Source organism: Ovis aries, chromosome 13 (genome assembly GCF_016772045.2).
Source record: "Ovis aries strain OAR_USU_Benz2616 breed Rambouillet chromosome 13, ARS-UI_Ramb_v3.0, whole genome shotgun sequence".
Classification (NCBI taxonomy): domain Eukaryota; kingdom Metazoa; phylum Chordata; class Mammalia; order Artiodactyla; family Bovidae; genus Ovis; species Ovis aries.
In genome coordinates, this window is record NC_056066.1 from 30,482,826 (window position 1) to 30,497,352 (window position 14,527).

A 14,527-nucleotide genomic window follows, 5' to 3' on the forward strand; every position below is an offset into this window, starting at 1 on the left:
AATACATTTAACAAACATTTATCTTTGTGCCCCAGATCTAGTTTTTATATAGAAGATCACTGGCTTTAAGAACCTCACAGTAGAAAGGGAACTTCAAATTCCTAATAGGTCATTAAAAAACTGCATCACAGAGAAAATTCAATTCTGATGTAGTCATAGGCAAATATTTCATGATCCACTACAGTAAAAGCAACTGGTTTCACAGATGAGAAATTGGGACTTGGTTGCAGCAGATGAGTTGGCCACAGCACCCAGAGATGATCAGTGGCAGAAATGCACTCGAAACTGACTTGAAGCTCCGATCCAGGCTCTCTCCAGATTAACTGCATCACTCCCTGCAGAGTCACCCAGAAGGTGTCAAACCAAAATGACAGAATCCAGAGATACCTCCCTGATGAAACTGCTGATGTTAGGAGGTGGGTTTGTTTTTTTTTAATACTCGACAAACTAGGGGGTGCAAAGTCCTCATTCTTGTGTCCACTTAAAAAAAGGACATGTCCTCCCAGCTGGAAAAAAAAAATAACAGCCCTTGGGCTGTATGAACTTGGCCCGTATATGCTCTACCTCTGTGGAAACTGCTGGTGTGAGAGGGCATAATGCCGCCCAGTTGCTGGAATACATTGCTGGCAAGGGAACCCCTAAGGGTAGGGCCCGCACTTTCTTCACAGTGATGATGAGATTGCATCTCTATATCCTCTAATACTCAGCAAGTTTCTGTGAACCAGTTAGTGAGTGAAAGAGTGTGCAAAGAAAGAAACACAGAAACTCCTGAACAAATCCCAGTGTTCGTGCTATGGGCTTGGTACCTGCCTTCCTTACTTCTCACAACGGAGCCAAACTGAGCCAGTCTCTCCGTCTGCCAGGTTGAGCTCTGCTCTGCACAGCTTCTGGTGAGCAGAACTAGGCTCTGAGTCTTTTTAAACACTGGGGGCTTTCCTCCCTGGCTCATGAGAGGGAGAAAGAAGTGCTGAACTGCTGCATGGTGAGAACTAAAATTATGAGGAAGACATAGTAAAAGGCACAGACAAATGAGATTTATTAAGTACAATTCCTTTAAACATCCCATTCATCTTAGTTTGCATTTGTACCTTGGAAGCAAGAAAATGCATCAGGAAATCCAGCCCAAGGTGCAACTGGAGAAAAACGGCAGGGACTTTAAAATTGTCTTTATCACAGACCTGGGTTCTGAACCACACCTTGTTTCATGCTTCTGTCTCTGCATCTGTGTCAATTTCCCCCTGAGAAATGTAGCCCTGTGAAGAGTAGTTCATGAGGAGGGGCTCGCTGCACTGCTGCAAACTCAGGTGAAACTGAAAAAAGAAGTTTATATTTCTGTCAGATAATCTTATCTGATGATTAAGGGCTGAGATGTGACATTAACTAAAGTGTTTAAAAATTGTTATTTTAAATCAGCCATCTAATGTAACAAGAAATTATGAACCATTTAACTTTCCTGGAGGGGAAAAAATGTATTGAAACTATTTTTGCAGTTTTCCAGAAGTATTTATGGGTGTCCACCCCTGTGGTGCTACTGGTAAAGTACCTGTCTGCCAATGCCAGAGATTTAACAGACACAGGTTCGATCACCAGGTCAGAAAGATCCCCTGGAGAAGGGCATGGTAGCACATATTCTTGCCTGGAGAATGCCATGGACAAAGGAGCTTGGCATGCTATAGTCCATAGGGTTGCACAGAGTCAGACATGACTGGAGTGTCTGAGCATGCACACAGGCACTGTTTACTTATTAAAAATTATTCTAGGGATGTCTCTGGTGGCCCAGTGGTAAGAATCCACACTCCCAATGCAGGGAGCCTGGGGTCTGATCCTTGCTCAGGGAGCTAGATCCCACATGTGGTGGTTCAGTCGGTAAGTCATGTCCGACTCTTGCAACCCCATGGACTATAGGCTGCCAGGCTCCTCTGTCCATGGGATTCTCCAGGCAAGAATACTAGAATGGGTTGCAATTTCCTTCTCCAAGGGATCTTCCTGACCCAGGGATCGAAGCCAGGTCTCCTGTATTGCAGGCGGATGTTTTACCAACTGAGCTATGAGGGAAGCCCCAGATCCCACATGTTGCAACTCAGAGTTTGCACTCTACAACTAAAAGATCCTGTGTTGGCACAGGCAAATGAGTAAAAATAAATTAGTATCTTAAAAAAGATTATTCTAGAATGTATGCTGGAACACTGCTGGTTATCATATCCTAAGCCTTGCTAACGAAAACTAGATCATTCATATACCTATATGAAATTAGTTCTCTATTCTCACTTCTTCTGCTTTTCGGCTTTCCCATTAATACTGGATCCCCTTCCTACTGTTTGGACAATCTTCCAGTAGATTATCACCCCTTCCAAGGATCAAGGGTCTGCTGGCCTCCTTCCTGCTTGTCCCAATGAGAGTCAGAGACAGCAACCGCTTCCTTGCATCACACAGCTCCAGGAAGCACCCACATGCTTTCATCTTGACACCTCATTAAGGTAACCATTGATGGGACAGCAAAATGCTACCCAGAGTGACTATGAGACAGGCTGACACCCAAGCCGTTCCTTTGTGAGCTGGGCGACTTTGTTCACAACATGACCCCACACTGCAGGGGCCTTTCATGATCTTTTCTCCAATGGTCAGATCTATTTAATTGAAAATGATTCCTCCCAGGTGGAACCCGCTAGAAAGATTTCACAAACCTGGGACACAGCGTGAGGTCAAATTGGATACTCAGATCTCGACCTTCTGGGAACACGTCACCCAATGTCCCTAAGATCTAATCAATGCTAGTTTTTGAAATTGAAATATCCCAACTCAAACCCCTCCAGACCAGAAAGTAACAATTCATTAACCATTTCTTCAATCTCTTTCTGCATAACCAGACTGAGTAGTTTTAGCTCAGATCACAGAGAACTCCATCAAAGTTTTCTGGCCTAATCTGCATCACATACCTTTGTTTCAAAAAAAAAAGAATTCATATTTTATGGTTTTTTATTTTTACCACCACCAACAAACATCAACAAATTTGGGTCTAAGACCTGTGAAGGTACCTATCATAATTAGCATCCAACTGTCTGCCAGCAAATGGTTTCTGATAATTAATTCGGCCATCACAGAGAAAACTGTCATGTTTCACGGGAGAAGATCAGAAGACGAGCCTTTTGCATGAAGCTGCGGTGCCATCATCGGGGGAGATGGTTCAGAGCTCGTCCCCAGGTGGGAGAATTCAGAGCACTGAGGTGATTTAAGCCAGGAACAAGCCCCGGGTGCAGCGGTGCTGGGTCCCTTGGGCACCCAGGGAGCACCGTCACCCTTCAAAGAGCCCATTTGCCCAGTGCTCTCCACCATCAGGACCTCAGCCCTGTGTTCCCAGGAGCCGCACAATGAAAGGAAAGTAGGAAAGTGATTTTATTTTTTAAATAAAAACATGAATAAATAGCACCACCAAAGGAGGATTTCTAGAACACATCAAATTCCTCTTGGTCCACCACGACCTAAGCAACAGCTCACTAATTTTAGTTTGGCCATTTTCATTCTTTTTAAAGTCTTTATTGAGTTCTGCTACAATATTATTTCTGTTTTATGTTTGGGCGTTTCTGGCCATGTGGCATGTGGAATCTTAGCTCCCTGACCAGGGACTGAACCCATGCCTCCTGCACTGGAAACATGGAATCTTAACCACTGGACTGCCAGGGATGTCTCGAGCCATTTTCATTTAAAAAGTCACGCAATGATGGGACTTCCCCAGCGGCGCAGCAGTTAAGACTCTAAGCTTCCAGTGCAGGGGATTCAGGGATCAGTCCCTGGTCAGGAAACGAACATTCCATATGTCCCATGGCCAAAGAATAACTAGTAATAACAGTAAAAAGTCATGCAATTATCATACTTACATAAGCCAGAAAACAAGAGAAAATCATCTGGTGGGGTTTTCCTGAATCCCACAGACCTCCGTTTATACAACTGGTATAAGACACTGTATTATGTCACTGAGTTACAGTCATCATGGGCCTGGGACCCCCTTTTGGTCCCCACTTTCATGCCCCTAAGGAATGAGCACTTTCTGTTTCCATTCTGATACCCCAGATCTGGCATACACAGTCCCAGCTCTGAGTGGGCACCCCAGAAATATTTACTCCCTCCCTTTCCAAGTGTGGGCCAGCTTGAGTCAAAGGACTTGGGGGGGAGTACAGGGAGCCTGCACTGACACCCCTGGCAGATGTGACAGGGCGTGCGCATCTGGAAGGGATCCAGGAGCACTGGAGCTCATCTAATTAGCTGCTGCCTTGACTGACAAGCATCTTCTCTCAGCATGGGGTCCACCCCACAAAGGATGGAGGGAAATGATGCAATGCTTATGTCTGTTACACGACCATTACATATAAAAACCTGCACTGATATGGCTTTTGCCTTCTCCAGACAATGTGAAAAAGAAAACTCACTTGATTTCCTCTCAAAAATGTTTCCCCCTACTACACAAACCAAACCAATGAAACAGACCCCTATCAGACAATAAACAACACCCCAGACTTAGAATTCTATGTCAATGACGGAAAACAAATTGCATACTAAAACCGTATGAATAAACTACTGAAAAGCCAAACCAAAACAAAACGAAGAGCCTTTTAAAACTCTTTATCCTGACTGCTCATTCTTCTCTTTTAATTGGAGGTAACCTATACCTCCCTGCTGCTACTGCTGCTAAGTCGCTTCAGTCGTGTCCGACTCTGTGCAACCCCATAGATGGCAGCCCACCAGGTTCCCTCATCCCTGGGATTCTCCAGGCAAGAATACTGGAGTGGGTTGCCATTTCCTTCTCCAATGCATGAAAGTAAAAAGTCAAAGTGAAGTCGCTCAGTCGTGTCCAACTCCCAGCAACTCCATGGACTGCAGCCTACCAGGCTCCTCCGTCCATGGGATTCTCCAGGCAAGAGTTCTGGAATGGGGTGCCACTGCCTTCTCCATAGGGTATGACAAATAAGTTGGATGTATCTTTAAAAGCCCAGGAGACTTTTAGAAAAATAAGTCCCTACTTAGGATTCTAAGATATCTACCACTGTGTGCAGGAAGTTATAGATTAAAGCAAGCGAACTGCACCATCACCAGCATCACGTGACAACCACATACATGCCTGACGACTGATTCTCAATGAATTTTCTAAGGCACATTGCTTGATTGGTTCTACTCTAACTTGCCTGAAAGAACCCTGAAGACAGAAATAAATGCGGAAGCTCTTATGAAACTGAAAATCTTGAATCTTCCTAGGTACAAATAAAGCTGTGTGCTAGAGCAAAACACGTCCATTGTGCTGGCTACTGCTGGATAGTGGTACCACTGGATGGTTGAAACTACTCTTTCCTTTAGACCAGTTTTTTTTTTTTTTTTCTAAATCCCAGGGCAAAGACTGCTGGATCAGATAATGCTTTGTAGTAGGGGGCTGTCCTGAGGACTGTGGGATGTTTAGCAGCATCCCTGGCCTCTACCCATCAGATAACATGTTAAGAAGTTAAAATAGAGATGGTCTTATCAGGTTTCAGAAGTAGGGGAGCAGGCTTCTGGGCAACTTCTAACCCTGCCTAGACGGTATGCCTGCCTGTGAGCATACCAACGGTTACCAGCAAGTCAAGCAGCACTTTAGATAAGAAAGGGAGTAGGTCTTGGAATTTTTTAAGCCCTGGGGACCTGGCCAGTGCCCAGGTGGGGCGGAGTAGGGTGATGTCTAAGGAATCTTATGACTCTTTAAAAGGTGAAACAAGCAGCACTGTAAAAGTTGAAAGAAAATCAGAGCTGCAGTTGTGCGTGTAAACTGATGATGATATCAGCTAGTGGCCTAGGATTAAAAGTGGGAGCCCGCAAAGCTGCGTCTGAAGTCTCACCATGGGGTGGACGCACTGCTTGGGACCCTTTTCCAACTCTTTTCCCAACTGGGACTCCAGACTGCTGTTACTTGGGAATTCCCAGTGCTGTTCAAGTCTGGATGTAGGTTTCGCCCAAGTTGGTTATATATACACTATATATACACCACATATATATATACACACACTATAATATGATATCTACACTATATATGTGTATATATATACATATATATGGTGATATATACACTATATATGACTTCTCTCATTTGTTTCTATTTCTTTTCTTTCAATGATTACATGTTAAAATTAAGTTAAATAATCTTCAATTAAAAATTGAAATTGTTTACTTGTGTGCAAGACGTGGTTTCTTTTTGTTAACAAATCTTTCAAACCTAAAACGAAAGTAAAACTTTCAGCAAAACATTTCAGCAGCACCCCGACCCCGTATGTGGCAACCACGAGGTCTCTGGACACTGCCAAGTGTCCCCTTGCTGATCAAGACTGTCCTGCTAGAGAATCACTGCTTTAGCATGACAAATAATGGACTTCTGAAGAGCTATGAAGCCTATAAACCCAATGTGACAAAGAAATCATCTTTATCGATCAGTATCAAGATCAATCAAGGCCACTTAGGACACAACGGTCTCCAGTTAAGGAAAAAGTTGCTTATTTGCGTTCCTACAGATCACCAAGAAAGGACAGAAATAAAATACATATGGTGCCTGTGATCCATCCACTCCTGGGGAGAGAAATAAAGCAACTAGAGAGAGGCACCACCCCTTGCTGGCTGGGAGTTTATTTCTGTTTTTAGATTTTCTCCTTGAGTGGTAGAGGTCACTGGCTGGCTTGGTGAAGTTTTACCTGGGGGAATGGTCTGGAAAACATGTGTGTTTTACAGTGAATGTGCCAAGGAGGTGAGTCCCAGGTCACTGCAGGTGACCAAGGCAGAGGGCAAGTGACCCTCAGACCAGGGTCTGACCAGGAACGCTACAGAAGGGACTCCACATGGAATCAGCATCTGGACTAACTGACCTGTAACATTCAGCTCCAAAGTGCCATGAGCCTATGAGGCTTTCACTGATCAGCTCCTCGCAGTCCCTTCTGAGAAAGCCGTGAGAAGCAAAGCCATTTGTCCTGCCCTGGGTGGGTCAGAATCTCACAACCCTGGGACCCTAAGCAGGGTCCAGGGTGATGATGGGCACCAACTGGACATCTCTCTACCTTCCCCACTGATCACAGATGACTCAAGGATCCCCACCTGGTTCTGAGCTATCTCCAACTGGTTTTCTCCTCCCCACTCCTAAATCTCATTAACCCAGAAGACAAATTACACAAGTATGTGATCTCACACTGATGTTCAATCTGTCTTTTCTAGCATCCTCTATTTATCAGACGGCTTCAACCTGGTGGACCGTGACTCCTCAGTCATTGCCAAAGTCTCCCCTTCCTTATGCACTGCTGAAGTATGGGACAGGCGGCCAGGAAGTCACAGACGGAGATCAGCATCAACACACATTTCAGTTCACTGACAGATGACATCTACCGCAAGATGGCAGTGGGGCTCCTATGGTCTGAAGGAAACGAATTTTCTTTGGTCTCAGCTGGAGTAAGCTCAGGTGAATAGAACACTCACTTAGCAGTTTTGTCAAGTAACAGAAGCCAGTGTTTTGCTGTTCTAGCTTCAAAGAAAGCCACAGCCATCCAAACAGTGGATTTGTAAGCAGTTTTTTTTTGTTGTTGTTGTTTTTTTTTTTTTTTGGTTTGTTTGCTTGTTTTTAAACCACTCAACTGCATCTCCCAGAATTTGTTCTGATTCAACAGAATAGGCGACATCCCTGGTGGTCCAGTGGTTGGGTCTCTGTACTTCCGGTGCAGGGGACACGGGTTCAGTCCTTTGTTGGGGAACTAAGATCCCACAAGCCACACAGTGCAGCCAGTAAATAAAATCAATTACTTTTAAAACAACAGCAATGGGAGCTACTCATAGGTATACAACTTTCTGCATTAAATTCTGAGGGGAAGCCTACATCACCTTACAATGTTTTTCCTTAAAGAGTAGGTGATTTTTCACACCCATCTAGGTACCTCACAAAAGACTCATCCATTTGCCTCTGCACATCTTATGTTCTAGGTTTCCTTCCCATGTCCAGTACATTAAATACTCCTCAGTTCCTACAGAATAAAAGTTTGCAGTGATGTGGCTTTCTGTCTGTTTATTACCATGTAGTTGAATTTCACCAAAATTCACAGAATGTGGGATCTGGAAGGGGCCTTATAGATTACCTAGTTTATTTCCTCCATGTAGCTTCTGGGGAAATTGGGTCCACAGAAGTTTAGGAATATTCCTGAAATTAACTAATAACTAAGCTGAGACTCTGAATTCCTATCACCTTGCACTTTCCATTAATTACAGCTTCTTTTCTACCAAAAGGTGAAGCATTTGCCTGGTTACTTTAGCAGAACCACTTAGAAAACTGGCAGTTTCTTTCAGAATTAAATATATATATTCTACGACCCAGTGAGTCTGCTTCTAGGAATTTACCCATGGGAAATGAAAACATATGTCTCTAAAGTGACTTGAAAAAGAATGTTCACAGCAGTTATATTCACAATAGCCCCAAAGTGGAGATGACATTAATGTCCAGTAGCTTACTAATGAATAAATAAATGGTAGTATATTTCTACAGTGGAACAGTGGTTATTTCTGCAGATACCCTGAGCAAATTCTCCTGGTATAAGAAGAAGGAAAAAGAGAAAGTTCTGGGACTTTCTGGTGATCCAGTGGTTAGGATGCCACACTTCTGCTACAAGGGGAACAGGTTCGATCCCTGGTTGGGGAACTAAGATCCTGTATGTCAAGGGGGTGACCAAAAATGTTTTTAAAATGTAAAAGAAATAAAAATTAAAAAAAAAAACCACCACACAGCAAAAAGCTGAATTCTCTTGGATTAGCACTAGGAGCCCACTCTACTCCTGACTATCCTAGTTCATTTCTTCTTTTTTCTTTCTCCTAGACAACTACTTTATACCTTTTTTCCTCTCTCAAACCTCTAATACTGTAATATGTCCTCCTCCATCCTCCCTCCTGGCTGATAACCTTGCTCCTTATTTAGCTGGCGAAATACAAACACTCTAAAGAGAAGCTCCATCCAGTCCCAACACGGGTTTACCAACCTACCCACTGCTTGTACCACACACTCTGCCCTTCCTCTGGCCACTGTGGAGGAACTGCCCCAGACCCCTACCCAAGGCTGACCCCGCCCCACCCCAGATCCCTGTTCCCTGTTTGTAATAAACAAGGACATTACTGGCAGCTGACCCCTCTTCTACCTCTTCTCTTCCCCTCACCCTGATAGTCATTCCCATCATCACAAAACATGCTGCACATCTTAAAAACCCCAGCTCTTTCCATGATGAATTATAGCTGATTTACAATGCTGTGCTAATTTCTGCTGTACAGCAAAGTGACTCGGTTCTACACACATGTACATCCTTTTTAATATTCTTTTCCATTACGATTTATCCCAGGAGATTGGATACAGTTCCCCATGCTATACAGTAGGACCCTGTTTACCCATCCTATATGTAATAGTTTTCATCTGCCAACCCCAAGTCCCCAGTCAATCCTTCCCCCTCTTGCCCTCCTCCTTGGCAACCACCAACCTTTTCTCTACATCTGGGAGTCTGTTTCTGTTTCACAGACAGGTTCATCTGTGTTGTATTTTAGATTCCACATACAAGCGATAAGTATGGTATTTAAGATCTCCACCATGTTAAGCAAAGTGATTCAGTTATATAAATACATATATTCATTCTTCAGATTCTTTTCTCATCTAGGTTATCCCAGAATGTTGAGCAGCGTTCTCTGTGCTGTATAGTAAGTAGTCTTTGCTGGTTATCTATCTTATATATAGTAGAGTGTATATGTTCATCCCAAGCTCCTGATTCATCCCTCCCTTTCCCCTTTGATAACCGTAAGTTTGTCCTTCCCCTCAGGTTTTGTTTGTTTGTTTTTAAAAAAGCTTAGACCAAGCTGGAAAAGCTGAAAGTGGAAAACAGAGGGATCATACAGATAATTATCAATCTGTATTAATATAAAGAAAAGTGATTCTAGGTGTAATTAATAAGCGACAGTGAACATTTGTAAGACAGTACAAACACAAATTGGTAAAACCACTTAAATGAACACTCGGATCAGCCATAGATTAACGATTCCCTTTCTCTCTTTTTCAGTATTTACTTATTTATTTGGCTGTGTTGGGTCTCATTTGCGGCTCATGCAGTCTTTGTTGCGGGGCCCAGATTCTCTAGCTGTAGCATGTGGGCTCAGTAGTTGTGGCACTTAGGCATAGTTGCCCCAGGCACGTGGCATCTTAGTTCCTTGCCCAGGAACAGAACCTGAGTGCCCTGCATTGCACGGTGGATTCTTAACCACTGGACCACCAGGGAAGTCCCTAATGATTCATTTTCCGTAACTTGTAATATGGGCCCTCAAACAAAGCAGATTTTCCCAGCACAAAGGAAAGTGGAGTAGGAAGAAAAAAGGATTCAGAGAGATCACTAGACTCCAAACAATGAACGACTCAGCCATGTCATTTCTCTGACCCTCTATTTACAGTGAGATCAAAGGAGAAAAATAATCATAGCCTGTTGCATGTTTCTGGTCCTTATGGCTTGAAACGCATAGGAACGTGCATCACTTCTTCCTCTACCTTGAGAAAATCTGTGTCATGGCCAGAACAGTGTGACTGTTCTGAATAGGTTTTATGTATTTTTATTTGTCTGTTTTATAGAGAAAGAACATGGAGGGAAGACACGCTTCCAAAGAGGGTCCTCTGGTCAACAAAGTTTGAGAAATGCTGTACTATGTCTGGCCCGGCAGGACACCAGAGATGAACATGTACATATCAGAGAACAGTTTTCCCAAGGTTTCTCAAGTTTGTCTGAACTTAAAACACTCTTTTTTTTGGCTTATAGGCTATTAATATCTTTGCATCTTAGACAGATCCCTCTAGTCGGAAGCTTCTGCAGCATCACTTCCTGGCTTCAAAAGACCTTCCAGAACTGAAGCCCCAGGTGGGTTTATGCTTTGACATGAAATCTTCACGAAAATGACAAGTCTAAACTAGCCCCGTGCCTGCTGTCCAGTCAGTGAGCCTGAGCTTCCTGGCTTCTGCGAAAGGACAGGGGCCCGGGGTGTTCTCACGGGAACCCTGGGCAAAGTTAGTTTTGGATGCTGTCTCTGAAATGGCCATGGACGCCCAGAGGTGAGAATGCCCAGGAGCTTGGCAAAACCTGAGCTGCAGTGTGCTGCACATGCCATTAAAATACACACAGCTCAGTTGAGTCCAGATAACAGCTTGTGACACGCCCCGAGGCCTGGCGGGATAGGTGGGTGGTGCTGGGGGAGGGGGGCTGAGCAGAAAATGCTACAGCAGAGCATGAATTCAGATTTCACAACTGGAAGAATAGATGCAGACACCTTGCTGGTCAATTCATGCTAATTTTAGACACGTGTGAAGTTACTGTGACTCATAAATGACTTGGTGAGACCCAGATGTGGCCTCCACTGACACAACATGATGCGCTGTAAAATGATCTCATTAGTGAAAGCATCCTTTGATGCAAAAGGCTCTTGGACAGATAGCTGGATGCGACCCTGAAGGGCTCTGTTCCTCTTGATGAGCGCTAATGTACGGGTAAATTTATTTCTTTGGTGTTGGGCGAATGGACGTTCTGAACTCATTATGCATAAATTATTAAGTTATAAAACACCACTGCTAATAAAACTGGAGCTACAGTAAGAAATGTGATTAAAAATCACACATGGCTGTGACCTATTAAACAATAATACATTAATTCATAAAGCTGTATGCAGCTTACCCAGTTACTATAATCAAAATATGCTTCATCACTAATTGCCTCACCAATCCTTAAATTTCCCCAAAACTGTCTGCGATTGATGACCAAACAGTGGCTATGGCGATGCTAAGTCTTCTGATCCTGGTAACTAAGACAAAAACCTTTGTAATTAAAAAAACACTTTATCACTGTCCTAATGCAATCCTGTTGATGAGACACAGATTTTCAGCTCGCAAATATTTTGGTAAAATTAATGTGTCTAAAGGCAGAAAAAAAAAATCCATGTGCAGAAATTGAGGGGAATAACAATGTTTCCCATATTTCTGCCAACATATTAACAAATACAGCAAAAAAGAGCCTTGATATGTCATTTGCTGACGGATGAGAGTGGGGTGAAGACTCAAGCACGGGAATTTTATTGCTGGAGACATTTTCATCTGCAGCCAAATCACCAGGGAAACACTTTGTCAAACAACTTCATTCTGCAGGGGGATCTGGTGACAATATTGGCATCCTAAGAATTTGTTCAGGTTTTTCCGATTGCATCTACCTGTCTGTGCCCGGAAATATTTACAGCAACACCGCAATTCATGCAGACATGCGGTTTAGTGCCTGGAAGCCACCTAGCCGGCTCGTGTTTCATCTCACCAGCGAGTTCAAAATATGTGCTCTCAAGTTGTATGCTTTTCATATAAATGAGACAATATATTTTAGGAAGGCTTCGTATCAACCCCTTGTTTCATTTTAATAGGAACTGATCTAGCATCTGGTACCTACAAAGTTATGGATTGAAGTATCTTCACAAGCACCCAAGCTTTCTGCCTGGGTTCCACCAGCAAGTTAGGAAAATTATGAGAGAAGGAGAAAGAGGGGGGGGGGTGGGAAGAGGCAGGGAAGGAGGAGAGGAGTGAAAAAGAGAGGTGTGGGGAAGAGAGGAGAAAGGGGGAGGGCAGAACACAGGGCCTGTTGAATTCTGGTTATAAATGGCACCCCACTCCAGGACTATTGCCTGGAAAATCCCATGGACAGAGGAGCCTAGTAGGCTACAGTCCATGGGGTCGCAAAGAGTCAGACACAACTGAGCAACTTCACGTATCTATTTTTGACTTAACTTTTTATTTTATACTGGAATATATAGTTTATAATAATGTGTTTTAGGTGTACAGCAAAGTGATTCAGTTATACATATACAGCTACTTTCAATTTTTATTTTTTTAAGTTTTTTTTTAAAAATATGGATCAATTTTAAAGCCTTTATTAAATTTGTTACAATACTGCTTCTGTTTTATGTTGTGGTTTTCTGGCCATGAGGCATGTGGGATCTTAGTTACTCAACCAGGAATCAAACCCACATCCCCTGCATTGGAAGACAAAGTCTTACCCACTGGACCACCAGGGAAGGCCCTCAACTTTAGATCCTGTATTTATTTTGCCTGCTGTGGGAGCATAACCCCCAAATAATTCTTGACACTTCACTTGCCCTCCTGTCCAGCTTTCACAGAAGCACTGCCAAGTTCTCAGCCCCGAGTCACTTTCTCAACCTCTCCATCACTTCCCTGGTTCAGGCTACGCACCCAGGCCCCCGAGACAGCCCAGCTATGGGTCTCTCCACGTCCACTGGCTCCTCTCCTCTGTTCTATACATGGAACTAAAGCGATCTTTTTCCAACGTGATTCTAATCACACCACTGGCCTTTCACACCTGGCATTTCCCTTTGCTCTGGCATAAAAATCCTCAAGGTGGGCTAGCAGGTGGCATGAGGTGGTCCCCTCATTTAGCATTTTGACTTCACCTGGAACTCCTCTCCCTGCTCCAGGCACAGTCAACTTCTTCAATGGGCCGTGCTCTCTGTGGCCAAAAGGCCTTTGCATGTGTGGCCATCTCTGCCAGAAACATCCTTCCAGGCGCCCCCTGGACACCCTTCACCCTTCTCATTCATCCCTTCAGCTGGTTATCGCTGTGGTTCAGCCATCCGGGGGTCCGGTACAAGCCCACCCAGCATGGTGTGCTCTTCCTTTGCCACACTCACTGAGGTGTATGATACACGTCTGTTGATGAGCCCATGTGATCCGGGTGTGGTTCCCTTACTGCACTGTGCAGGTCACGTGGGCAGGGGACACAGCTAACTTTAGGCACCTCTGAATCCCTTGGCTGATGGTCTGTCATGAACATAAAACAGGGGCTCCAGCAATACAGGCGTGGGAATGGACCTCAACAACGGGTCCTGTCATTGTGTTAACACTAGGCGAGAGGATGTGCGAAATCCTTGCCCAGCATCAGCACCACAAAGTCTAGGCTCTGCAGGGCCACGTGAGGAAGCACTTCACAGGACAACCCGCTGCAGCTGATGGTGTATGTTATCAGGTTTTAATCCCCTCTCAAAACAGAGAGTAGAATCTAAAAAAGAATTTTAAAAGGTCACCCACAAACAGATACTCCTAAACAAGGTAGTGCTTGTTGTAATAACATCTTTTTTAAAAAAGTTTTTTTTTTTTTTTTGATGTGGATCATTTTTAAAGTCTTTACTGATTTTGTTACAATATCGCTTCTGCTTTATGTTTGGCTTTTTGACCCTGAGGAGTATGAGACCTTAGTTCTCCAACCAGGGCTCAAACCCATACCCTCTGCATTGAAAGGTGAAGTCTTAACCACTGGGCAGCCAGGGAAGTCCCAGTAACCACACCTTTATTAGAATAATCAGAGTGAGAACCTGGGTCTGCCTGTGAGTAGACCCGGCTTTTAGGGCTGAGACTACAAACCCGCTCCCACGGCAAAGGGCCAGATGGTCTCCAGCCCGGCAGAGATGGCTTCCTGTAAGCTGGCTG

The 14,527-nt window shown here is 43.9% G+C and overlaps 1 protein-coding gene across 3 annotated transcripts in view; it reads right to left on the reverse strand.

Moving 5' to 3' along the window:
• RSU1 (Ras suppressor protein 1) overlaps positions 1 to 14,527 on the reverse strand; it is a 211,504-nt gene that overhangs the window by 36,785 nt on the left and 160,192 nt on the right. Inside the window, exon 9 of one of the 3 annotated variants that reach the window (XM_042229598.1) lies at positions 1,013 to 1,310. Within the exon in view, the coding sequence (XP_042085532.1) occupies positions 1,301 to 1,310 (10 nt within the window). The 3' untranslated portion in view covers positions 1,013 to 1,300. 3 annotated transcript variants of the gene reach the window in all.